At 48.1% G+C, this 27,446-nt stretch overlaps 1 protein-coding gene across 5 annotated transcripts in view; it reads left to right on the forward strand.

Moving 5' to 3' along the window:
• kcnab2a (potassium voltage-gated channel subfamily A regulatory beta subunit 2a) overlaps positions 1–27,446 on the forward strand; it is a gene marked incomplete at its 5' end in the record, with an annotated part of 73,442 nt that overhangs the window by 14,249 nt on the left and 31,747 nt on the right. The window contains one exon of one of the 5 annotated variants that reach the window (XM_084460635.1): positions 11,999–12,210. The exons of the other annotated variants lie outside the window; for them this stretch is intronic. Within the exon in view, the coding sequence (XP_084316761.1) occupies positions 11,999–12,210 (212 nt within the window). Of the gene's footprint in view, positions 1–11,998; positions 12,211–27,446 lie in introns of those variants that run through there. 5 annotated transcript variants of the gene reach the window in all.

Raw genomic sequence — 27,446 nt, forward strand, 5'->3', positions numbered from 1 at the left:
TTACACCTGGAAAACCTTTTTTGTGTGTCCAGCACTTAAGGAACCTGTCTCAGAGAGACAGAGATGAACTGACCTCAGACCAGGCCAGAGACAGATGAACAGACCTCCGACCAGGCCAGAGACAAAGATTAACAGACCTCAGACCAGGCCAGAGACAGATGAACTGACCTCACACCAGGCCAAAGACAGATGAACTGACCTCAGACCAGGCCAGAGACAGATGAACTGACCTCAGACCAGGCCAGAGACAGATGAACTGACCTCAGACCAGGCCAGAGACAGATGAACTGACCTCAGACCAGGCCAGAGACAAAGATTAACAGACCTCAGACCAGGCCAGAGACAGATGAACTGACCTCAGACCAGGCCAGAGACAGATGAACTGACCTCAGACCAGGCCAGAGACAAAGATTAACAGACCTCAGACCAGGCCAGAGACAGATGAACTGACCTCAGACCAGGCCAGAGACAGAGATGAACTGACCTCAGACCAGGCCAGAGACAGAGATGAACTGACCTTAGACCAGGCCAAAGACAGATGAACTGACCTCAGACCAGGCGAGAGACAGATGAACAGACCTCAGACCAGGCCAGAGACAAAGATTAACAGACCTCAGACCAGGCCAGAGACAGATGAACTGACCTCAGACCAGGCCAGAGACAGATGAACTGACCTCAGACCAGGCCAGAGACAGATGAACTGACCTCAGACCAGGCCAGAGACAGATGAACTGACCTCAGACCAGGCCAGAGACAGATGAACTGACCTCAGACGTCTCCCCTCTGTAGCCTGTGGCTCTTTATAGGAGACACTCGGTTATCGATCCTGGCGTCTGTCTGCATAGATGATCACCGACTAACGGACATTGAACCTTTTTATCACATGTATAGTGTATTTAGTTCTGCACTGCACAAGGCTACATGCTACATCAGATATTTCCCCCTAAGAAAGCCATTCTATTCTATTCTATTGCATTTATAACATTTAGGCTACTCGCGTACAAGTTAATACTGATACTGCTCATTGCGTGTGAGTGGTGATTCCTGCAGTATGATATGAGGGAGTTGACTGTATTTGACTCAGACTAATGCTCTATCACCACTCTACCCAGCCTGCAGGCAGGCCATGTCTGCACTTCAAGTTCATGTTTATTTCCGTTTGCATAGAATACATAGGATACATAGGATACATAGAATACATAGGATACATAGGATATATAGAATACATAGGATACATAGGATACATCGGATACATAGGACCTGTTTCCTTCCCAGACTCCAACATGTTGTAATGGATGTGTTTCACCACTAGGTGTCACACTTCGCCCTCTCTTCCCAGCCGCCTCTGTTTTGCAGGGCTAAAGGTGAATGGTTTTCTGTTTTGCAGGGCTACAGGTGAATGGTTTTCTGTGCTAGCTGGCTCTAGACAGGCGTGTGCAGTCCGTGTGGTGCAGGTGTTCCTCTAGCTGGCAGCGTGTTCCTCTAGCTGGCAGAGTGGTGCAGCGTGTTCCTCTAGCTGGCAGAGTGGTGCAGCGTGTTCCTCTAGCTGGCAGAGTGGTGCAGTGTGTTCCTCTAGCTGGCAGCGTGTTCCTCTAGCTGGCAGCGTGTTCCTCTAGCTGGCAGCGTGTTCCTCTAGCTGGCAGCGTGTTCCTCTAGCTGGCAGCGTGTTCCTCTAGCTGGCAGCGTGTTCCTCTAGCTGGCAGCGTGTTCCTCTAGCTGGCAGCGTGTTCCTCTAGCTGGCAGCGTGTTCCTCTAGCTGGCAGCGTGTTCCTCTAGCTGGCAGCGTGTTCCTCTAGCTGGCAGCGTGTTCCTCTAGCTGGCAGCGTGTTCCTCTAGCTGGCAGCGTGTTCCTCTAGCTGGCAGCGTGTTCCTCTAGCTGGCAGCGTGTTCCTCTAGCTGGCAGCGTGTTCCTCTAGCTGGCAGCGTGTTCCTCTAGCTGGCAGCGTGTTCCTCTAGCTGGCAGCGTGTTCCTCTAGCTGGCAGCGTGTTCCTCTAGCTGGCAGCGTGTTCCTCTAGCTGGCAGCGTGTTCCTCTAGCTGGCAGTAGAGATGCTCAGGGGATCCACTCCTGCATCTGCAGCAGCCCTAGTGCTCGTCCACAAAACAGAACACAACATGTTCTAGGCTGTTCAGTAGAACATTACTGGTTCCAGTCTGTTAAAGAGAAAAAAAAACTTGTTCTAGTGTGCTAGATGGAAAGCTTGTTTGTTTGTTTGTTTGTTGTGTTCAGCATGTTTGTTTGTTTGTTGTGTTCAGCATGGCCGTGGGTATGTGGTGCCTGGTTGGCAGAGTCAGTCAGCCAGAGAGCAGTGTGGGCAGAGAATCTGTCAGGTCACCGACCATCAGCCTGCTGGATCCGACTGTCCACACCCGCCTCCTCCTCCAGCAGCAACACACACACACACACACAGGCACTCACACGCACACGCACGCATGCACACGCACGCACGCATGCAAACACACACACACACACACACACACTCTCACACACGCACACGCACAGTACACTGTGCAATGATTAGACAAGACCAAGGCTAGAAACTCTCTAATGTACTTGTGTGAGTGTGTGTGTGTGTGTGAGTGTGTGTGAATTTGAGAATGTGTATGTGTGTGTATGAATACAGTGCAGTGACAGGAGGAAGTGGGAGCTCTCCGAAGTTCTGGGTTTCTTTCTTTCTCTTTCTTTCTTTCTTTCTTTCTTTCTTTCTTTCTTTCTTTCTTTCTTTCTTTCTTTCTTTCTTTCTTTCTTTCTTTCTTTCTTTCTTTCTTTCTTTCTTTCTTTCTTTCTTTCTTTCTTTCTTTCTTTCTTTCTTTCTCCCCTAAAAATGTTCAGCAAAAACTGTATGCTCAAAACTCACAAAAATTGTCAGGTGGGTTGTACATCCCACCCACTACTCAGGTACCTAAAATGCCACTCATTGACCTCAAGGTGGTGCTATAACAATCATGTTTACGCTTTCACAATTATCTCAAGAACGGCTTGGTGTACAATCAAAATCCTTACAGAATGTTAATCCATCAAATAATCTGCATCTTTACTCCAATGGACTTCCGCACAAAAAATATAACATTTGGGAACTTTTCTTCAATTTTCTCAAAAACTTATTTCGACGAACTCGTCGGAGACTGTTGGGCCAATCATCCCGAAAATTTGGCAGGATCATCTATGGACTTCGCTGATCTAAAGTTACCAAAGAAATGTTGATACTTTTATCCATTTTGAAATGACGCATCTTTAAACCTGTGTCGTTAAGTTCAATTTCACATAAATGCTCATAACTCAAAAATGGCTAAAGCGATGGTAACCAAACTTGGTGCATGTCTTTGGACGCTAGGTCTGAGCTTCGGTATGCAGTTTTGGGATATTCCGCCACTAGGGGGCCCCACAAATCAAAAAGTTTATATCTCGTAATCTGCTACATGGATTCATTTGAAATTTGGCTTGCATGATCTAGGGTCATTACTCAGTCGATGCATACACTTTGATAATGATTGAATAAACAAATCTACATGTCTAGACATTTCATATTCCAAACTCCAAAAAATCTAAATAAATCACCCGTGCGTCCTACTGAGCTGAATTATTTTCAGCACCTCCACTGAACTGTGACAAAAGTTTGCCTCACTGCAACCTATGGTCAATTCAGAAGTCTGTTACTCACACTTACTTACTGTTACTGTTAATCAGTCAACGTCTACATCTCATATTCATCAAACAATGAATACTCTGCAATGTTCAGTATCTTGCTGTAATTTGTACTATATGCACAACATTTTCTATTTCATCTAATCTTTTAACAAATTTCACCAAAAACTTGACAAAACCCGGAACCAGGATAATGATGTGATTTTTTTCAAAATTTTATCTCCAATAGTTTGACTGTTAAAATGATTTAAATTTTAAAAAGAGAAATAACCCAGTTTTGCACATGTAATATTATTGCTTCAAGTTGTGCTATGTGAAAAGCCTGTGTTCCCGGTGGCGCCTTCTCTGGAGGTTAATGGTTCAAATCCCCAGGTTGCTACGTCCCCTTGAGTAGATGCACCCTCCTGTTTCTGTTCATCTGTTGTGAACGCCTGTGCTTTAAAAGTTTTGCACATGTAATATTATTGCCTCAATTTATGCTATGTAGAAACCCAGTGTTCCTGGTGGCGCAGTGGTAAATCGCCTTCTCTGGGGATTAAGAAGTTAACGGTTCGAATCCCCAGGTTGCCACGTCTGCTTTGGTAGATGCAAGGATGAATATTTCCACTTTTCAAAATCGTATTTTTCCCCACACACTTTTTACAGTCCGACAACTAACAGCAGGCTATAGCAAAACAACAAGAAATGATGCACGCACTAGGACCACGCGGAAGCAGCCCTGCTCAACTCCCCCCCGTCCTCTCACTCAGAGGTTCTAGACTCAAACAAGACGTGCACACCGCACACATGCAGCTCTACTTTTGTACAAAATGAAAATAAAAATGAAAAGGAGACAACAGTTAGATTTAAAGATATTCTTAAAAATAAAGATAGAAAATGTGGGTTGATTAGTGGTTACTGGTATTTCTACTCTGGTTTTCAACATTAGTTTGTTCCACCTCTGTGTAAACTAACATTAGTTTTCTGTGGTAAATGAGCTAGGCTAGCTAATGTTAGCTCTCTCTTTCTCTCTCCCTCTGTCTCCGTCTCTCTGTCTCCATCTGGCCTGACAGCATAGCCCTATTTTCTGCTCTACTTGTTCCTCTGAAGAGTTTCCTTGTCACTCTGTTTGTGTCCAGCATTATTGAGTGCTCCTGCTCAGGGCCCCCGGGGACGAGGTGCTGGATCCCCTCCACAGCGCTGACCTGACTAACCCTAACCCTGACCCTAACCCTAACCCTGACTCAGGCCAACACCGCGCCTGCCGTCGTCCTCTCTTCCTTCCTGCCCTCTCCTCTGCTCCTCCCCTCCTCATGTCCTCTGCTCCTCCCCTCCTCATGTCCTCAGCTACCCCCCCCTCTCTCTCCATCAGTATTCCATTAACGAGGCTCTCTCCATGGCGTGTTCCTCGGCCCTGTAACCGTGTCGGTTTCCCTCCATGCCTCCGGCTACATTTCTCCTCCTCCCATCTACAGTTATTTTAAGGCGTGTTGTCAGAGTGTCGGCAAAGACTGAGACCCTCAAGAAGACCACCGGTGCAGACAGACGGGCAGACAGACGGGCAGACAGACAGACAGGCAGGCAGGCCGACAGACAGACAGGCAGACAGACAGGCGGACAGACAGGCGGACAGACAGGCGGACAGACAGACGGACGGACAGACGGACGGACGGACAGACATGCAGGCAGGCAGGCAGGCAGGCAGGCAGATAGACAAACAGACTGGCAGACAGGCAGGTAGAAAGGAAGGCAACCAGACAGGCAGACAGGCAGCCTCCCTGAGACCCTGTTAGGTAGCCAGTGAATGTGGGCGGGGAGGCCAGTGATTTACTGTCAGTAACCGTAGAGGCCTGGTATCACTGCACAGCACTAGCGAGCTGACCGTGTGATCTGTGATCCGGCCTGCGCGATGTGTTGCCCACTGCTCAGTGTGTTGCTTGGTGCTCAGTGTGTTGCTTGGTGCTCAGTGTGTTGCTTGGTGCTCAGTGTGTTGCTTGGTGCTCAGTGTGTTGCTTGGTGCTCGGTGTGTTGCTTGGTGCTCGGTGTGTTGCTTGGTGCTCAGTGTGTTGCTTGGTGCTCAGTGTGTTGCTTGGTGCTGAGTGTGTTGCTTGGTGCTCGGTGTGTTGCTTGGTGCTCAGTGTGTTGCTTGGTGCTCGGTGTGTTGCTTGGTGCTCGGTGTGTTGCTTGGTGCTCAGTGTGCCCCTGGAGAGGCTGCGCCTAGGGGCAGGAGAGCCAGCTGGCTCGCAACCCCGGCTTGACCCCCGGCCTCTAATCCCTGTGTTGACACCGCCGCTGGAAATAACTCTCCATCAGACATGTTGAACGAGAGGAGGGGGGCCGGCGCTCAGGACCAGTGGTTCCACACGCTGGTGGGGTTCTGTTCTCTCCATGGGAACCTGTCTGTGTGGTCCTGGTTTCAAGTACTCTGTGACAAAAAAGTATTATAAGAGGTCCTCCTTAGTCTGCATATCAAATTAAATCCAAATAATTTAAACTTTTATTTTTATAGCACATTTCATATGTGCTATAAAAACGACTCCACGCGCGCTCTCAGACGCCTATGCAGACGCGCCGAAAGACAATGGAAAAAGGACAAACTTTGTGTTTCTCTCGAAATCCTACATGGCTGCCTGTCTGACTACCAGAGAGCTGTTAAAACGGCCTACATCTCTGCCATGGTCTCCAACAATAGTCACAAGCCTCAGGTTTTGTTTAACACTCTAAACTCTCTTTTAAATCCCCGCGATGCTTCTTCCATTGTGCCAACGCCTACTCTCTGCAACAAGTACTTAAAATTTTTTCTTGACAAGGTTTCCTCGCTGAGACCCGCCCACATGAGTGCTGGGCCTTTCCCAGACCGTGCTCCCTCTCCATGCCCCGCTGTCCTCCACCAGTCAGTGAATTACTGAGGACGTTGTTTAGTAACTGTGCCCTAAGGTTGCAGAGTTTCCTACGAGGCCACAGTGACTAACAGCCTCTTCATGAACCAGGCCCCGGGGCGTGCGACCACAGATGAACACACACTGACAGGAGAGGGGGGGTCTGAAGGACACATCCCTCTCACCCTCTCATCCTCTCCTTCACTCTCATCCTCTCACCCTCTCATCCTCCCCTTCACTCTCACCCTCTCCTTCACTCTCACCCTCTCATCCTCTCACCCTCTCATCCTCTCCTTCACTCTCACCCTCTCCTTCACTCTCATCCTCTCACCCTCTCATCCTCTCCTTCACTCTCACCCTCTCCTTCACTCTCACCCTCTCACCCTCTCATCCTCTCACCCTCTCACCCTCTCCTTCACTCTCACCCTCTCACCCTCTCATCCTCTCCTTCACTCTCACCCTCTCCTTCACTCTCACCCTCTCACCCTCTCATCCTCTCCTTCACTCTCACCCTCTCCTTCACTCTCACCCTCTCCTTCACTCTCACCCTCTCATCCTCTCACCCTCTCATCCTCCCCTTCACTCTCACCCTCTCCTTCACTCTCACCCTCTCATCCTCTCACCCTCTCATCCTCTCCTTCACTCTCACCCTCTCCTTCACTCTCACCCTCTCACCCTCTCATCCTCTCACCCTCTCATCATCTCCTTCACTCTCACCCTCTCCTTCACTCTCATCCTCTCATCCTCTCACCCTCTCATCCTCTCCTTCACTCTCACCCTCTCCTTCACTCTCACCCTCTCACCCTCTAATCCTCTCACCCTCTCATCCTCTCCTTCACTGTCTATTGGGTTCTGGTCTGGAGTGTATTTCCTGGGTCTGTGTGCTCAGGCTCAGGCTACGCAAGTCGTCCTGCCAAAGGCTGTGCGTGTCTTGTCAGAGTACTGTAGGTCTCCTCAGGGCTGGAGTGGCTGTCACGCACACACACACACACACACACACACACACACACACACACACACACACACACACACACACACACACACACACACACACACACACACACCTCACACTCTTCAGGCTGGCTGACAGACACTGAGACTTCACCCATGAATCCACATTACATAAGCAGGGCTCCTCTCTCAGGTCATGTCTCTGCTGGACTAGGCCGGTCTGTCAGGGCTGGGGGTTAGGGTCAGGGGTGGGGGTTAGGGTCAGGGCTGGGGGTTAGGGTCAGGGCTGGGGGTTAGGGTCAGGGCTGGGGGTTAGGGTCAGGGCTGGGGGTTAGGGTCAGGGCTGGGGGTTAGGGTCAGGGCTGGGGGTTAGGGTCAGGGCTGTTGGCTGGTCTGTGTGGCGTAGGGGACAGCAGAGGACAGTCCATGAGCTCTGCTGCTCCCCCCCCCCCCCCCCCGCACACACACACACACTCACACACACACACACACACTCAAGCACACACACTCACACACACGCACACACTCGCACACACACACACTCACACACACTCTCACACACACACACTCACACACACACACTCACACATATAAAATGCAAGGTTAAAAACAAGAACAAGAGTAATAAAACACTTAAACCAATTAAAACCAATTAAAATAATTAATTAAAACAATCATTAAAACCATTAAAATAATTAAAATAATCCCTCTCTCTCTCTCTCTCTCTCTCTCTCTCTCTGTCTCTCTCTATCTGCCCCACATCGGGAGTGAGGTGTGGAGCCCCATCAGCTCTCTGAGAGGGAGGGTCCAGGGATCAGCTCTCTGAGTGAGTGAGTGAGTGAGTGAGTGAGTGAGTGAGTGAGTGAGTGAGTGACTGAGGGTCCAGGGATCAGCTCTCTGAGTGAGGGAGTGAGTGAGGATTCAGGGATCAGGGAGTGAGTGGGGGTCCAGGGATCAGCTCTCTGAGTGAATGAATGAGGGTCCAGGGATCAGCTCTCTGAGTGAATGAATGAGGGTCCAGGGATCAGCTCTCTGAGTGAATGAATGAGGGTCCAGGGATCAGCTCTCTGAGTGAGTGAGTGAGTGAGTGAGTGAGTGAGTGAGTGAGTGAGTGAGGGTCCAGGGATCAGCTCTCTGAGTGAATGAGGGTCCAGGGATCAGCTCTCTGAGTGAGTGAGTGAGTGAGTGAGTGAGTGAGTGAGTGAGGGTCCAGGGATCAGCTCTCTGAGTGAGGGAGGGTCCAGGGATCAGCTCTCTGAGTGAGTGAGTGAGTGAGTGAGTGAGTGAGTGAGGGTCCAGGGATCAGCTCTCTGAGTGAGTGAGTGAGTGAGTGAGTGAGTGAGTGAGTGAGTGAGGGAGGGTCCAGGGATCAGCTCTCTGAGTGAGTGGGGGTCCAGGGAGGGTTTTAGACCAGAGGGGGCTTTTTTAGAGGAGTTTCCTCATTGTCCTTCAGGACGGGCTCCCACTCCTCATCACAAGGTCACTGGTCCCAAATCGCCTCCACGACACTTTCCACCCCACAGTGGAAGTCAATCAGGTTTGACTTTTATACACACAGATCCATCACCCAGATACTGCTGATGCATTAACCCATGCGAGTGATGGATGTGCAGTTGGGGGGTGGACGCATGGCTGTATTGATCAAGCCGCGTTGCTCAGAGGTATAACAGATGTCCGGATATTCATCCTGACAGCTCAGCGCCAGGTTCCGCCTTCTGTGTGGGCTGTGATAAAGACAGGACATCGCTCAGCGTTCAGCAACAGCCACCACAAATACGTACTGTGTAGAGAGTAGACTGCGCCTGTGGTAGGGACTGCATTTGCTTTTCCTTGACCTGCGGGTATCTAATAATTGAGTGGTATCTAATAACTGAGTAATATCTAATAACTGAGTGATATCTAATAACAAGGATATCTAATAACTGAGTGATATCTAATAACTGAGTGATATCTACTAACTGAGGGATATCTAATAACAAGGACCAGGACCCCCTCGAAAACGAGATGCTACATCTCAAGGGGCTTTATCCTAATAAACTTAAATAATAATAATAATAATAATCGAATAACTGAGTGATATCTAATAACTGAGTGATATCTAATAACTGAGTGATTTCTAATAACTGAGTAATATCTAATAACTGAGGGATATCTAATAACAAGGTAATCTAATAACTGAGTGATTTCTAATAACTGAGTAATATCTAATAACTGAGTGATATCTAATAACTGAGTGATGTCTAATTTAGATCTTTAAACCACCTTATTTTCTCCCTTAGTCTCTGTTTCCGTCTGTAGAGCAGAAGGTCAGGATCTAAGAATAGGCCAGTCACTTGGTAGCAGCGCGTCCTCTTGCTTTTTCTTTGACGGGGATCGCTGCTTCTGCTGCCGTAGAGTACTGTGCCACTCATCTCCTCCCGACGGCATCTCGTTTAATTATCTCCTGGCAGCCGGGCCAGCTAGCTGCTCTGGATAGATAAGGCTCAGGATTGTATTACTGGGGGTAAACGTCTGCCTCTGCTCTCCCTCTCTCTCTCTCTCTCTCTGTCGCTCTTTCTCTCCCTCTCTCTGTCACTCTCTCTCTCTCTCTGTCACTCTCTCTCTCTCTCTCTCTCTCTCTCTCTCTTTCTCTCTTTCTCTCTCTCTCTCTCCGTCGTCTCCTCTACTGTGTTGACTCTAATTGCCGCACCGTTTGCTTCAATTGCTGTGTGTTTTTTATGGACCCTCCACACCATCATATTGAGCCCTGCTCCTCCTTTCACTATCCAGCCTCCTGAATATGATCTCGGTTCTGCAACAGTAGCTCAGCCAGTACAGGGTCCCTGGCTGCAGAGTCACACAGACGTGCTCTATGGGGGAATGTGCCACAGTCAGTACTTGATTTTCTGTTCATGTCTGTCTCATTCCAGGGAGAGGGAGCAGTAGCAGACTCAGCTGTAATATGGCCAGGCCACTCCCACATCCTGGCACCCACGTCCAGATGATTGGGACAGATGAAGTTACATACATGTAATGAATATTGCATGGTCAAAGTTGAACACACCCACGTGAGACCCAAAGCCCCCCTTAGTCCGGGTTAGGGTTAGCGCCTTCAGCCTGCCGCCCCTTCTGAGACCCTCTCTCTCTGACGGACAGACTGAACCAGTCTGAGTTCATCCACCGGCCCGAAGGACACTGAGCTGAGTCCAGCCTGTAAACCCATCAGCAGGCACACCCCAGCCTTCTGATGATATCTCTGTCAACACAACTGAGCTCCTCTATCTCTCTCTCTTTCTCTCTCTCTTTCTCTCTCTCTTTCTCTCTATCTCACTCATTACTGTAGCCCTCTCGATATTCCTCCTCAAAGCCTCCTATCCACCCCCACCCCCGTCCACCCCCCCTCTCTAGTCCTCTCAGCAGCCTGCACTCCCTCTCTCTCCCTCCCTCCCTCTCTCTCCCCCCACCTTCTCTCCCCCTCCCTCTCTCTCCCCCCACCTTCTCTCTCTCTCTCTCTCTCTCTCTCTCTCTCTCCCCACCTTCTCTCTCTCTCTCTCTCTCCCCACCTTCTCTCTCTCTCTCTCCCCCTCTCTCTCTCTCTCTCCCCGGCCTCTTTGTGCAGAGCGCACATGTACTGTGCGTTTAATCCGTGCGCCGGTTGGAGGAGGGGGTTGTGACTGAGGCGTGTGGGAGAATGTGAGCTCGCCCCTCAGAGTGACAGAGGGAGCTGAGTCCTAGGCAGCATGCTCAGCTGCGGGCTGACACTCATCAGAGAAGAAGAAGGAAGGAGACCTCCTGGAACTGTGTCTCCACATCCTGTCCTCCACCTCTTTGTGTGTGTGTGTGTGTCTGGGATCTGCGAGCTTGGCAGCGTGAGGTGTTATCTCTGGCGCTGAGCTGAGATTAAGAGGAAATTGCGGAGCAGCAAAGCTGCCCGTCAGGCTGGCTTGCCTGCGAGGATTCTGAGTGAGACGGAACGGGGAGCGTGACGAAAAGGGGAGGAATCCAGGACTCGCCAGCTGAGTTTCTCACAGCAACGCCTTCCGTAAGACACTTCTGAGCGCGTACAAAGGGTTGGTTTATGTGTGCGTTTGCTCCTGTCTGCTCAGGGAGAGTGCGTGCGGAGTCTGTGGTGCTCGTCAGTCTGTGGTGCTCGTCTTGGGGCTAGCGCAGAAGAGGGAACGGGCTGAACCAGACGGAAGTTTGCTTTGGAGTGGGACGTCCTCCGCGGTACACGACTCTCTCAGCCCCTCTCATCTGCAGACGGTCTGAACTGCTCACCCCCCCTCTGGACCCAGTCTTCTCCGAGGACAACCAGAGGTGGCCTGTCATGGCTGTGTGCTTGTGAGTGAGTGTGTGTGTGCGTTTGTTTGTTCAGGGACTGATTCATTAACATGATCTGAGACTGATGGCTTGGTCCTGACTCCCCTGCTCCCAGAGGGTCTTCTTCCTCACGCCGGAGCCTCGCAGAATCAACTTCCTGTTTATCCAACCGGAGAGTTCTTATTCATCCATATTTGGGAGAGTGGATTGACTGACAGCAGTACCTGTCCAGGGCCTGATCCAGGATGCAGGTGTCGTTCGCGTGTTCGGAGCACCGCGGTGGCGTCAGCCGGAGCACGGAGGACCGGCTCAGCCGTCAGAACACCAGCAGTCCCAACACGGGCTCCAGGAGCAGGTTCCGCGCCGTTGCCATGGTGGCGCGCAGCCTGGGGCATCTGTCGGTCCAGAGCGCGCCGTCGTCCAGCGAGCAGAGCATGAGGACGGGCATGAAGTATAGGTAGGACCCTAACCCAGGTCTACAGATCATGAAGTATAGGTAGGATCCTAACCCAGGTCTACAGATCATGAAGTATAGGTAGGACCCTAACCCAGGTCTACAGATCATGAAGTATAGGTAGGACCCTAACCCAGGTCTACAGATCATGAAGTATAGGTAGGATCCTAACCCAGGTCTACAGATCATGAAGGGACATCATTCAGCATAACAAGTGTTCAAATTGGTCCTATCTGTAGCTTTTACCATTTCTATTGCCTTCTTTATATTCTTTTATAAGGAATTTGCCCTTTTGAGGTTTTAAGTCCAGCTGAGTTCCTGCAGTTAACACACTTTGAAATTGTGTTGACTCAACTGGACAGAAAAAGCTCTGTAGCCACTGTCAGATGATGGCAGTGAAACCAGATTTTTACAATTAAAACAGTTCAGTTCACACTGCGTTTTTCAGTGTTAGTGCTTTGAGATTAATTGATGTTATCGTAAATCACTGTATGCTGCTTCCCCCCGGCGGTATTGGTGTGCAAATCTGCTCATTTATCAGTGGATAGTAGCATTAATTCAAACCGCTCAGTAAGCTTAAAGGAAGACTGTGCAAATCAGCTTTCCGTTTTATGTTTTTATTTTTTTATTTTTACATAAATAATTTTTGAGGGTTGAGTCAGATGGATTATTTCAGCAATAGGGTTATAGGGTTAGGGTTAGTTATATATACCCTATAGGGTAGTTATATCATGATCCCTTTTTAATGTATTTCTTTCTGGTGACTTACATGCTCTGCTCGATGGGTGATGTTGTAGGTTAGCCCTAACCCTAACCCGTAGGTTAACTAAGATGAGGAGTGTGACTGCATGCCGTCAAGAGACTGATACTGTAGACTAGCAAGAGGATATGTTTGGCATAAACATCTAATGTTAGTATTCCTACTGCAAGTAAACAAGTAAGAGCACTTTTTGGATTGCTCTTGCGTGAATGCATCAACAGATACAGTCTAAAAATAGTTTGAGTGAGTAAGTTGAATAATTCATATTGTTAAAGTTTCTACATACCAAGGCAGAAATTAGGTTGTCTTCCAGCGGCAGGTTTTATATGCATGGCCACTGTAAAGGTAAAAGTATTTTGCAAAATAGAGATTTTATATTGCCTTTAGAGCAGCACAGGTACTTCCATGTTTCACAAAAGCAGATGCATCGCTTCTAGTTCTAGTACATGTCAGCTGATCCAAGACATGCAGGCTGAGGACTAATGTTTTCTAACTACGCTAAGTTTCCTTTCAGCCATGTTAAGTGTTTGGATCACTGGTATCGATGATCAACTACCTCCACAGCCATTCTGAAATACTCTTGAAACTACAGCCACAGTCACTCTGAAATACTCTTGAAACTGCAGCCATGGCAGGAGGAAGGGAGGGAGAGATCAGCAAGCTGCCTTGATCGAGTAGCAGAGGTGGTTTGGAACCACTGCCGTGTGACCAGGTAGCGTAGCCTGAGATTTCCAAGCCTGAATGTGGGTCTCAGACCAAGACAAGGTCCTGTTGGCCTTTAGCCTAATCTTGCTTGGTTTGATGGAGATTGGATTCAATCCTGCCTGATGTTGGCTAAGCAGTAGTTTTGTGTTCCTTGAGGACCTAAGATGGGGGTTGTGCTGAATTAGGAAGGCACAGACGAAGCCTTCATATCAGATCTGCTGGAGGCTGCTTAGCCATGTTGAAACACAATTATTATTGAGTTTAATTAAATTGAGTGAGAGGCAGCATGCTCAGCTTGAGGCAAGGAGGAAGGACTAGTGATCCCTCTGCCGTCACACTACAATTCAAAAGACAGGACAGGCGGTGTGTCTCTGTGTGTGTCTGTGTGTGCGTATGTGTCTGTGTGTGTGCGTGTGTGCGTGTGTGTCTGTGTGTGTGCGTGTGTCTGTGTGTGTGTCTGTGTGTGTCAATGTGCTGAGCATTGAACATATGAGTTTTTTTATTTAGAATTATCGGCACGCGGGCTGAATGTTGAATGCGTGTTTGTGTGTGTGTGTGCGTGTGTGTGTATGTGTGTGTGTGTGTGCAGAAGTGAACATGAGTGTAGCGTAAGCCCCGTGCCCGTGCGGGAGCAGGCTGGGGTATTATGTGTTCTTGTGAGTGTGGATGGGCATTGCAGAGGAAAGGCAAATGGGCCGAACCAGCACTCCCACATTCACCGTTTTAGCGCCGTAGTTACAGAACTCGAGAGTCGTGAACACAGTAGTTACAGAACCCGAGAGTCGTGAACACAGTAGTTACAGAACCCGAGAGTCGTGAACACAGTAGTTACAGAACCCGAGAGTCGTGAACACAGTAGTTACAGAACCCGAGAGTCGTGAACACAGTAGTTACAGAACCCGAGAGTCGTGAGCACAGTAGTTACAGAACCCGAGAGTCGTGAACACAGTAGTTACAGAACCCAAGAGTCGTGAACACAGTAGTTACAGAACCCGAGAGTCGTGAGCACAGAACACCCACAAGAACAGCAGACAGACGGGTCGAGTTTTAATCGACTAATTTTATTTTATCATCTGTTTTATCGCCCTAAGCAGCTGAGTTTAATCCTGAGTTAAAACGGCACCTTGCTAACACCACAAAAAAAGGCAGAGTTTTTAAAGCATAATGGAAATGTTTGCTTCCACTCTGACGTCTCGGCCCAGATGCAGGGCCTGAGAGAGGGAAAAGGACATGCAGAAAACATTAAGGCCAAACTTCTGCCAGAAACTTGTCTGGGTTGTGGCTAGGAGGGATACAGCTATGGCCTGTATAGAAGGCTAGTTCCCATAATTGTGGAAACCGGTCAAACCCTAAACCTAACCCTAACCGTAAACCAACCCTATAAGAGAATCAAGTTTATTCAGAACCCTCACACTGGGTTGGAAGCCCCAGTAGGACAGAACCTAGGATCGGGTTAGTATGTATTGTGTGTGCATGTAAGAATGGGGTGTAGTTCAGCGGGACCTTCAGTCGTGGATGGTAATGCCTACATGGAGGGAATGTTAAGGGAAAGTTCGTTTTCATGATGGTTCTAGAATATCACAAAGTATACTTACCTGAAATACAACCTGTAAAAAATAAAAGAGTAATTTACTTACCTGTGATGGACCTGAAAAATCCCTGTGGAAGGGAACTTACAGAGAGAAAAAAGCAATACCTACAGTACTGTAAGATAATCACCTGACACTGGAGACCTCATAGGTTGTGGATAGTGAATCAAAGTGGACACCTTAATTGAGTGCAATCAGTAGTTTAACAATTATCTCCCTTGTGAGCCCATGCCTTCTGTCTGCCCACAGGTAGACAGCAACTTATTCCCCCACCTAACCTTAACTTAACCCTAGCCTTAACCCTAAACTGAACCCTAACCTTAACCCTGAACTTAATCTTAGCCTTTACCCTAAAATTAACCCTAGCCTTAACCCTAAATGGCCTCAACGTTTATGGGAACTGGCTTTACCTTCTACAGGCCATAGCTGTATCCCTTCTAGCTATGATCAACTGCTGGTTCATTAAGACCCTGAGAAGTATGTCAGACTCGGATCAGTGCTCCAGGAGCGTGCTTGATCGTCTCGTTGAGAGGGGTCAGGGAAGAATTTTTACAGCTCACTTTTCTGGCCCCTGTTTTTTTTTTTTTGCTTCCCTCTGGAATATGTAGGGGTGGGACCTATGCCCACCTCCCTTGTTCTCTGTAAAGCGCATTGTGTTACCTCTGTGTATGAAATGCGCTATACAAATAAAGCTTTGATTGATTAATTGATTGATCTCTGAGTGTTCCTATAGTCAGCGAGCCTGCTATGTTACATTGCTGTACGCACGGCCATATTTCCTCTCAGCCTCGCACATCAGAACTCTCCACCGTCATCCGAGATGGAGGACAGCATGTCAAAAGCTTCATGTTCAACTCAGCCTCGTTTGCACAGGACCAGTTCCAGCTCCCAGGCCCCAGGGCCGATCCTGAATCAAGGCTGACAGGCCCGGCCCCGAGGGCAAAAGGCCGCTCACTGGGAGCTGACCTCCTCACCAGCCCTTAGCAAGCTGCCGTCTCAGAGCTACAGGACCGTCTCCCTACGTCTCTCTAGGTATGGAGGCGGGGGGGAGGGGGGGTTGGGTGGGTGGGTGGGTCAGCGAGCTGGCTCAGCACAGGACAGAGCAGCAACGAGGCGGCTGGCCAGCCTTGCCTCACTGGAGAATGAGCTGTGACAGGGGATCTGCATGACACAAAGGGTTAATATCACCGGGCCCAGCGCTGTGCCCCCACCCCTCCGAGTAACCCTAACCCTAACCCTAACCCCACCCCTCCCCCGGGACTGATGAAATGGCTTTAGTCAGGACTGCATTAATGATGTACGCAAATGGCTGACGGTTATGTAAGCCCACTGTGCTCTTGCTGGGGGAAGGAAGGGTGGGGTTGGGGAAGCGGGCTGGCCAGCAGGCAGTGTAGGTGGGTAGTCAAGCCTTTAAGAACCCTGCTTTTCATAGACCCGTATCAGCTCTCTACCCAGGTCCCCAACCCTCCTGGAGACTAGGCTCAGCATAGGGGAAACCTGTAACACCTAGGGAATAGTCTCAAAGCAAATTGCAATTTATTTTGAAACGGTATGTACTGTATGCTCTTTAAGGAACTCTTGTAAACACCACTATGCAGATTAAAAGACTTTGGGGCTATTTTGGAGGTGTTTCTCTGAAACGCGATAAGGTTTCATGTTGCAGGGTTTGATAGGCGAGAGTTGGCTTGAACCTCCACTGTGCTGCCACAGTATCTTATCCTGCAGTGAGCATGTGAATATGAGGAGCAGCCTCCTCCTCGTTCTCCCTTGCCAGTCGTGTAATAATTGGCCCTGGTTCTGGCTGCCAGGACTGTTGATGGCATCAGAGGCTCATCGGTACAGTAGTTGTAAAGTGGAAACTGAATCCCTCCCAGCGCGCAGTATAGTCCTAGTCTCTCTGCTGGCAGAGCTGCCCTGGAAACCAGATGGTGTTCGAATCACATTGTTGTGTTCTGGATGTGTGAGGTATCGGAGAAGAGATGTGCAGCATCTATACGACTAATTCAGCATTCTGTCTTCATTTGATGGACCTTCAAGGCTGTCGGTTTGAGCCACACCTGAGCAGATGGCGGTGTTTATTGAGATGGAGAGGGCAGGAGATGGTTGTCATTTGCATATGTAGCTGAAATATGGTTACACCACTCCGATAATCAGAGCTGCCTGCTTCACATACTGTAGGTGCTTAAAATATATAGGATCACATGTAAGCTATGTTCACATGTCTCCGTCAAATATTCTGCCATCTGATGCGTTAAAAAGCAAACATCTGAGAAATGTCTTTGCCATCCAACTTCTCTGTTGCTTCTAAATATTACCTGTAGGGGCACCAAGCCAAGTGAAAGCTGTATACTTGGTTGTGCGGGTGACAAAAGGCGTGGGTGTTTGATGTGAGTGTTTCAGCGTGGGAACATGCTCAGTGCCGGGATCTTCTGTGAGAGTTGTTCCCGAAAGCCCTCCATTAGTGAGACAGTTCTCCACAGGCCACCAGCTAATTCCTACTAGAAACATCTACCAGCTAATTCCTACTAGAACCATCTACCAGCTAACTCCTACTAGAACCATCTACCAGCTAACTCCTACTAGAACCATCTACCAGCTAACTCCTACTAGAACCATCTACCGGCTAACTCCTACTAGAACCATCTACCAGCTAACTCCACTAGAACCATCTACCAGCTAACTCCTTCTAGAACCATCTACCAGCTATCTCCTACTAGAACCATCTACCAGCTATCTCCTACTAGAACCATCTACCAGCTAACTCCACTAGAACCATCTACCAGCTAACTCCTTCTAGAACCATGTAGTCTGACTGGAAGTCTGGCTGAGAAAGACAGAGGAAGCTGCAGAATGGAGTGCTGTACTGTAGTCTATTGTACTTTACTGTACTCTACTGTACTCTACTACTCTGCTGTTCCATTGACACCTCAGTGCAGATCACTCTACCATAACCTGAATGGGGAAAGGCAAACAGCTGTTCTTTCCTTGCCTGACTGATACGGTTTAATTAAAGGCTGCATGTTCGTGCTTCTAGAGCACTATCTGCTACCTGCACATCTTATTCTTTTAAACACTGGAATAGACATAATAATCCTGCTTTGGACGTACCACCAGGAATAGACATTTCACTGTTCCTTTTCCCTCTTTACTAATCTGCTGTGAGGAACTCATCACAAATATGGTTTCTGTGTTATTATGAAATTATAAATATACCTGCATTCTCACTCTAGCAGGTTATTTTTCTGCCTTGTTTTCTTGACTTGGCCGACTATATGCAGAGCAGAATGGGGGAGATATAGGCACGGTGGTGTTGTGGTGGCTGTTTCTCTGTGTGTGTTCTGTGTTTCTCTGTGTGTACCGGGGGAACGCTGTATAAAATGGCAGCAGAAATGACCAGTCATGTAAATACTGTACTTCAGCTGTCACTGTTGCTCAGAATATGTACAGTTGCTACTGTAAAGTGGTCACTGAATCCTACTATGAACCAAAAATAGGCCCATCAGTGTCTGGTCAAATGTACCATCCAGAGGTTGGGGGGGGGGGGAAATTGTTGAGCGCTCTGGCTAGTGTTATTGTCTGGCAGACACCAGAGGCTTATCCTACAACCCCTTTGAGGCAATGTTAAGTGTTTGGATCACTGGGATCGGTGATCAACTACCTCCACCATCACTCAGAAATACTCTTGAAACTGCCTCCACCATCACTCTGAAATACTCTTGAAACTGCAGCCATGGCAGGAGGAAGGGAGGGAGAGATCAGCAAGCTGCCTTGATCAAGTAGCAGAGGTGGTTTGGAACCACTGCCGTGTGACCAGGTAGCGCAGCCTGAGATTTCTAAGCCTGAATGTGGGTCTCAGACCAGCCCACCCACCCCCCACCCCCCCTATTCCCCGTTGATGGTCTGTCTGCAGTAAATGTCCCTGGCATTACCTTACATTTTGCCCACTCCTCAATGTATGCCGATTTCTTGTGGTTTAGATGATGGTGGGTCATGTATCATACGCTACATAGTCCAATATGCGGGTCATGCAGAATAACTCTCTGTTATGTAATTGTGGTAATTGGCTCACACTGGTTTAAACATGGACCTTCACATCATAAAATAACATACTGCAGTGGCTGAAGATTATTGGTTGTCAAAGGAAACTGAATCGCACTTGTACAGTAATGTTAGATGTTTTCATCTTACTCATCTCTGTGTTTCAGCTACACTAAACATTAAGACATGCACACTGAATGATGGAGTGTGCTCTCCGTGTTTGGGCTGATCTGGTGACTCAAGCTCTTTAGTGACTCACAGAAGGGGCGTTCCCATTGGTCTGAGGGTCTTGTTCTAATCTATGAAGATGGCGTGTGTCGTGACTCCCAGCGAGCCTCTCCTCTGCTAGCCTGGATGATACTCTGCCCAAACAGTTTATCCATACTACAGTAGTATTCCCCTGGCTACTCAACAGCTGTGTCAAACAGTACGCTAGCTGGCTGAAGCCCATACGCTTTCAGGTTCTGAGCCAGGCTAAGCCCGGTTAGCACTTTCCACCCCCCCCCCCCCCCCCACGGACACTGGCTGACCTCGCTGTCCTACCACAGCCAGGCGGGAACTGACCGAGCGCCCGGGGCCGGGATCCAGCCCCAGTGGGCCCACGGACCTTAGAGTGGACCTGGGCCAGGCCGTCTGCTCACAGCCCAGAACACGGCCAAGAACAGCACCGTTCAGCAGCAGTGCCAGCTGACTAGTCATAGTCACTTATATTTAAACACGCACCAAATGACACCGGTTTAGGGCGCCCTGGGCGCGGACTCTAAAGAACAGAAACACATAAAGGTGACATGGCAAGATGAGAAAGGACAACACAATAAACATTGGGGTAACCAACATTCCTAACTGCACACATTTAAGACAAACATTCATACTACATAAAAACACAACAGAAACGTCTCAGTAGCCTAGTTCACGACAGTAGTGGGTTTTAAGCAGAGTCTTAAGCAGAGCACTGACACTGAGTCAGGGAGAAACATGTATAGGATGGTACAGAGGATGTGAGTGACGTTACAGACCAAATGGTCTTGATAAACAGAGATTCTGTGGGAACGGAGGAAACGCCAGTTTCACAAAGGTGTAAAACAATAAACTGAGAGAGACTCAGTTCTCTGTACCCTGAGTGGGATGGTAGGCCGTGGTTCTCTGTACCCCGGGTGGAACGGTAGTCCGTGGTTCTCTATACCCCGGGTGGGATGGTAGGCCTGTGGTTCTCTATACCCCGGGTGGGATGGTAGGCCTGTGGTTCTCTATACCCCGGGTGGGATGGTAGGCCCGTGGTTCTCTGTACCCTGGGTGGGATGGTGATGTGTTCTCCCTCAGGTAGCTGGAACGAGCAGAGGGGCTTTTAGATGACATGCAGGTGGCCGTGCTTGAGTGTCGTCAACGTTACCTAAGGCACACATGGAGAGGAGAGAGGATGAAAAGACAGGAAGTGGGGGGTTGAGGGGCCGAGGAAGCCTGTAGTGACGGCCTTCATCGTCACACTGGAGAGGTGTGATGTTTGTGGGACCCGTCTGTGAGTATGTATTTATAGGGCCTTCCATGAAAACAACCCCCCACCCCCAAACAAATTCCTCATCACAGTTATGTGACCCTGTTCCAATTCTTCATCCCACCTGCCTAACACCCCTGGCATACGCACACACACACGCACACACACACACACACACACACACACACACACACATACACACACCCTCGGTGGCCTCTCCCTGAACTCTGTGGTGATTGCTACGTCTCCCTGAGTCCTGTTTTACAGCCTAACCCTTACCTCAGTGATGTTAGGGCAGGAACCTGAAGTCAGCAGACGGAGAGGGATGGAGGGAGGTGTGTGAGGAGGAGAGGAGGGAGGGAGGTGTGTGAGGAGGGGAGGAGGGAGGGAGGGGTCTGAGGAGGGAGGAGCCTACACACGTGTCATCCCTCTGGCTGTAGCTGCTGAGGTGCAGTGTTACACTAGCGGCTCAGGCCTGTGCTCCCATCAATCTGCTCAAAGCACGCTGGACACTAACCCTAACCTAGCCCTAACCCTAACCCTAACCCTAACCCTAATCTAGCCCTAACCCTAACCCTAACCTAGCCCTAACCCTAACTCAAATACTGAGATGAGCTGTGGCTGATTCAGGGCTTTCTGAAGCACAAGGTGTGTCCCATCGTTTGTCCTGACACTTTCATTTTATTTCAAACCTTTATTCGTAAAGCACTGAGGTTTCCCTCATTTACAGTGATGACAAGTTCCCACAGAGACACAAAAATCAACAACAAATGTGATATACAATAATATTAATAATAACTAGAAAATTGCATTTCCTGCAGAAAATGTGTGTGGATGCTGAGCAGCTGAATGGAATGGCAAAAGCATTGCTGAAAATGCATTAATGTGAAAAACCTGAAATGTCAAATGCATCACACCTGAACAGCTGAAAATCCTGGAAGCTGAAAAACCTGGAACCTGAAATGTGGAACTGGCAGAATTGGAAGCTGAACTGCATTGTCTAAAGAAGCTAAAAACTTAAATACATTGCTACAAAAGCTGGAAGATAAACAGTAATACTGTCTAAGCTAAAACATGGAATACATGATGGAATGTATTGCTAAAAAGCTTGTAAGCTGGAAAAACTGGAAGCTTAGCTGAAATGTGAAACTGGCAGAATTGGAACGGCATTACCTAAAGAAGCTAAGAACTTAAATACTTTTAAACTTTTCAACCTGAGTAGTTTAAGCCTAGAACGGAGCCTTTAGCTTGAAAGATGATCAATAGAGTAATACTGTCAAAGCTGATAGAATACATGATGGAAAGTGTAGCTTAAAAGCTTGGAAGCCTGTCGGGGACAGTACAGTGACCGGATCTATACCGTTGTATAATAAATGATAACAGTTACAGGTCGAAGTACAAAGATCTTCTCCTCTCCTGTCCTGTCCTCTCCCGTGCAGCCCTGTCCTGGCTTGTCAGGTGCGTCTCTCCTCCATAATTGAAGAGGGTTAGAAAGGCAGTGAGACATGTCTACTGAGGCTGAGAGGGAACCTGAGCCTGGCCCCAGCCCCAACCTCTACATCAGCCTCAGCCCCAACCTCTAGATCAGCCTCAACTTCTACATCAGCCTCAGCTCCAACCTCTACATCAGCCTCAACTTCTACATCAGCCTCAGCTCCAACCTCTACATCAGCCCCACAGCCGCGCGGAACTTGCGATTTGTGACTTGTAGCAGCAGATTCAAGCGATTGTAGTTAATGACTTGTGTTTGCGCAGTATTTGTATTTGTGAGAAAATATTCTACAGGTGTGCAACTTTTCCTCTGTGACTAAAAACTTACTGTTTCACGTGTGGCTATTTTCTACACGTGTGGCTATTTTCTACAAGTACAAATTCACTGTTACAGGTGCTCAGCTATTTTGCACCAAATATACCTTCATAACTACAGATATCCTGATTCTGCAGTCACTTCATCACCTGCGTTGGAAGGAGGCTAGACGTGGTCTGATGCAGGGCAGAGCCCCAGAGCCCCAGCCCCATACTGACCACACCTCCATCCACATCTGGGAGGCTCACTGGTCTAGCCCCATACTGACCACACCTCCATCCACATCTGGGAGGCTCACTGGTCCAGCCCCATACTGACCACACCTCCATCCACATCTGGGAGGCTCACTGGTCCAGCCTGTCTCCCTGAAACCCCTGTGGTGTTATGGGATTACAGTACCAGTCATCTCTAAGGATGCCTCTACGCTCTTAGCTCTCAGGGTATTTACCCCTCATAGAAAGTTGCACAAAACGTGTGAGCTAAACCGGTAATTCGAACAGACACGCCCGATCTACTAACGGTCACCGTCCCAGAGCTCTCCCTGTTACAGCCTACTGAGATATCTCTCTGTGACCTAAAGAGAGACACCCGCTTGTAAACCACTCTGGTTAACGACCGCTCTGTTCCTTATCGACAGTTGTTAGTGTCGGGTAGGTTGGTTAGCAATAAGTATACTTTTATTGCAAGGGAGTATTAACACATTTAGTCTAGAATCAACCTTAAAGAGCTTGAGATGTTATGCCTGGACAGCTTAAACTTTTGCATTACCAGACATCCAAAAATAATGAATAAAACGCTGTCCCTTTAGAGGAAATTTTAATGAAATGATTAAATGGTTATACAAGATTTAATTATTACACAAAGCCAGCCATGAGCGCACAATTGAACATAATAATAATACCTTAATAAACAGAATAAACCAAATCAGAGCTAATTTTAGTATCAAAATATAAATCATGTTAAATTTTAGGTGTGTATATATAATCCAAGTTATATGATATAATAATAATAATATAATCTAATATATATATAATAAGAATTTAATTAGCCAATGAGTGTATGATTAATAACACACAATAGTAAGTATAATAAAACATTTCAAAAACCAATTCAAAGATTAAAACATGAAAACATGGTGATTGCATGTGTTATGATTGAGAGAGAAAATATCAGGACGTAGGCGGAGAAGGTAAGCACCCGGCCTAGGCACTCACTTCCACACGGACTACAGATTACAGTTCTCACCAAGGCGCGGCCCCTCCGGTCGGAGGGGGAAGTTGGTATCGGTCGCAACAGTCCTTCTGTGCTGCAAGTGTCTGGAGCTCAGGTTCTCTCTGCGAGGAGGACGACCGCTGGATGCCGTTGATGTAGAGCTGGGAGATTCTCAGCCGGATCTTCTGCTTCGGAGGGTTGGACGAGGCTCGAGCAGTGGAGACATCTCTAACGACTTAACAGTCACACAGTTCTTTTATACACTTGCTCTTACTCGAGAACCTTCGACCGGTGAATCTTCAGCCTCTCACCATATATGGAAGCCACCATTTTGTCCCATCTCAGCATGCCGTCATCGGAAAAGTACCCAAGCCACCATTTTGTACATGTCGATCTTATCCTGTGGAAAGGTTCCCAGGAACCCGAGGAGACACTCCCACAAGGGAAACATGTTCTCCAGAAAGTCCCTAGAATTCAACAGTTGCACTTTGTGGTCAATATTTGCTTATCAAACCAGTTTAGTTGGTAGAATGTTCTATCCGTAAGGCCAAAGGCGCTCTCACTCGAGAAACGCATTTAGCCGCTGAGTCTGTGTGTGTGCGATGGCCGATTACCTCACCACCATCACATCCTGCTTCCCCTCTCTCAACCTTTCACAACGAACCTATCAGAGGCTCAAATTGTTACGACAACACACACAGGCAACCATGCTAAACATACTGTAGTTATCTTTTATGGCTTCGTTCTATCAATGCTTTCACAATATTACTCTCAAACAAATCATTTCTTATAACTAAACATAATAACATTTCTATTAAATCTTAATTGTATAGTTTATGTATATGTAAATGTGTATATTTGTTCTTTGGGTGTTGTGAATGTCTGCTTAAGTGAAGTGTGTTCCTTATGGGTGTGTCCTGTTTGTGTGTTTACATGTCTGTACTTACATGTCTGTGTTTACCTGTCTGTGTTTACATGTCTGTACTCTAAACATACTGTAAGTGTGTAGCAAAGCACAATATGATCAGCACGTTTCAACAGATCAGGTTTGCATTCAAAAAGGTTCTTATACGAAAGGATCTGCCATCATCCCTTGTAAGGCATTGATACACTCGTCTGTCCCGCCACTAACAGGCTCAGTGGCCTCCTCAAAGGGGAGGTCACTCACCTGTCCGGTGGCCTCCTTAATGGGGAGGTCAATTACACTCATCTCTGTGTTTCCCTCCCCTGTAAGGCCCAAGAATGGATCTGACGAGCAGCCCATAAGAGCCGCCTCAATACTGAGGGGTTCAAAGGTTGGAGACTCAGGATCAAGTGGTTTGATGGCCCAGATTAGCTGCTCTGGCTCTTGTTTGACCTTTGTCTGGTCTGGTTCTAGTTGGACCTCGGCCTTAATAGCCTTACTTAACAATCTCCTTGCCTTAGCTTCTCTGTTCCTTTCCTCCAAGATGACTGACTTTTCCCTAGTGGACATCTTTTTCCAGACCTCCTGAGGAATCCTGGTATAAGACTTCTTTGCTTTGATCTTGTCAACTTTTACTAATCTTTTCTTAGTACCTTCTTCTGGTACTACTCCCGTCCCGGGAATACTAACGGTTGATCCCCAGGCAGGCGACCCTTCGGCTTTTGCGGCCAGGTCGACACCCCCACCACGCCTGGCTGGGTCATCCGTTACCTGATCCGTCCCCTCCCGGGGAGGATCTAATGAGGATAATATCGCACTTACCCTCAAAACACTGCCCTCAGGCAATTGAGTAGTAATGCGATATTTTCCCTGGTTCGGACCATATTCATAGGCCCAACCTAACACTGAGACGGGTCGAAAGACCCCATCTCCACAGTTGTCTGGCCCTCCCGGCCATTTCTCAGCCCCCAGCAGAGACCACCCGGGCCGTGAGCGCCAGCTCTCTTATCGTACCTTCCCGGTAAAATTTCATCATCCATGGCGAGCCTGGGTGAATCAGGGCCCCATGAAGAAGCCAGTCATCTGGCCCTTCTCCCCCGCCGACACACATGGGGAGACACTGGTTACAGTACAACCACTCCCGCGGTCCGTACACCCACAGGTAGCTCCCGCCAACGCCCAGGTGAACACTGCATTGCCCGCACCTCACGTTACCCTGTACATTTAACACAACATCAACAAAACAACATTTGTTAGCCTTCTTCCTGCAACTAGGCCTCTGGTAGGGCGTCAACCCTACTTCCCTATTGCGGAGGACTCGCTCCACGCTGTAAGCTAGCTCTCTTGGCCAACCCGCTAAGAGGGGAAGAACCAGGCACCGTGAAGGAACCTGTCCGACTGACCGGCCTTCCCCTAGTTGATTCCCCTGGAAAGAATGCAGCATATGTCATGAACCATACAACTAATGGTTCTGTCCTTAGTAATTTAAGTAATATTAACACCCCTAATACGGCCCAAACTAAAGCCCAGAGAATTAAAGTTATAACCCCTAGTACCCAAGGCGCTCGGTGATATTTAATTCTGCAGACTAACTCCAATTGAGATACGAGCATCCCTGCTACCATAGACCCCATACATATAGCCGCTAAGATCTCTGATAAGGGGTAAAAAGCCCCAACTACTGTACAGGTAGCCCAGAGAAGTATTAAACCTCTCTTCAATGCCCCTCTCCAGGTCTGTATTTTTGATAGTTTATAGCGTCCCAGCATATAGACTATAAACCACGTTAAAATGTGCCGTTGTCTGTTATCAAAAATATTAATCTTAACTTCCTCTATTAACCCTGCTATTACACAGATAATCCTTACTGGTTCAAAAGGTTTCCAGGTCCCTACTAAAGAATATAATACCCACATTGTTTCTATTAACCAAAAATGAATCGAATTACTTACATCAAGTGGGATATCACTTTGGTTACCTTGTCCAAGTACTGGCGTTAAGTTTGCCATGATTAAAGTTTGAGATCTAGTTACTAATTTTTACAGTTGCTTATCTCCGATGCCGTGATGGAAATGAAACTTACTTTCGATTTGGCATAACTATTATACCCCTCGGCTCCTCCTCCTTTCGAATCATCATCTCCAATGATTCCTCTTTTTCAAGAGTTGTCCCCTCAACTGAGGGTTTTGGGCCCTGCCCTTTACACCTCCAAAGGCAGCTTTCACGCCCCCTTTGTAGAGGACACAGGCCATCAGGCATCCGATTAGGACCCCGACGCCAGCAATGAGGTATGGCCAGGCCGCAGCGAAGAAGCCGTGTAACAGGCTATAGGCAACCTTGCCTATTGCCTTTACACCTTCTTCTAACTCCTCCAGAACCACTCCTCCAACTTTTATCACCTCACCCCAGAGCCAAGACCCTGCCAGCTCAATCCAGGTGCACTCATGGTCACCACCGAGAGAGCAGTGGAGGTAATGCTCTGATGGGGACTCGCAAGTACCATTGTTGTACAAGCGATTTGACCCAACCCATTCAAAACCACTCATCTCTTTACCTTGACAGAGGCTTTGACGGAAGGCCTGACCCTCAGCCCATAGGTGCTCAGGGTCTCCAACATACGGTACCACTTTCTTATACAGGCTCGTACTCTTTCTTTTCAACATCTCCCCAAAAAGAGCCCTAAAACAGCCTGTATGTTCCTTACCACGCATCCACCTACCATCACTATCCCT

This window comes from Borostomias antarcticus (assembly GCF_949987555.1).
Source record: "Borostomias antarcticus genome assembly, chromosome: 33".
Taxonomy (NCBI): Eukaryota; Metazoa; Chordata; class Actinopteri; order Stomiiformes; family Stomiidae; genus Borostomias; species Borostomias antarcticus.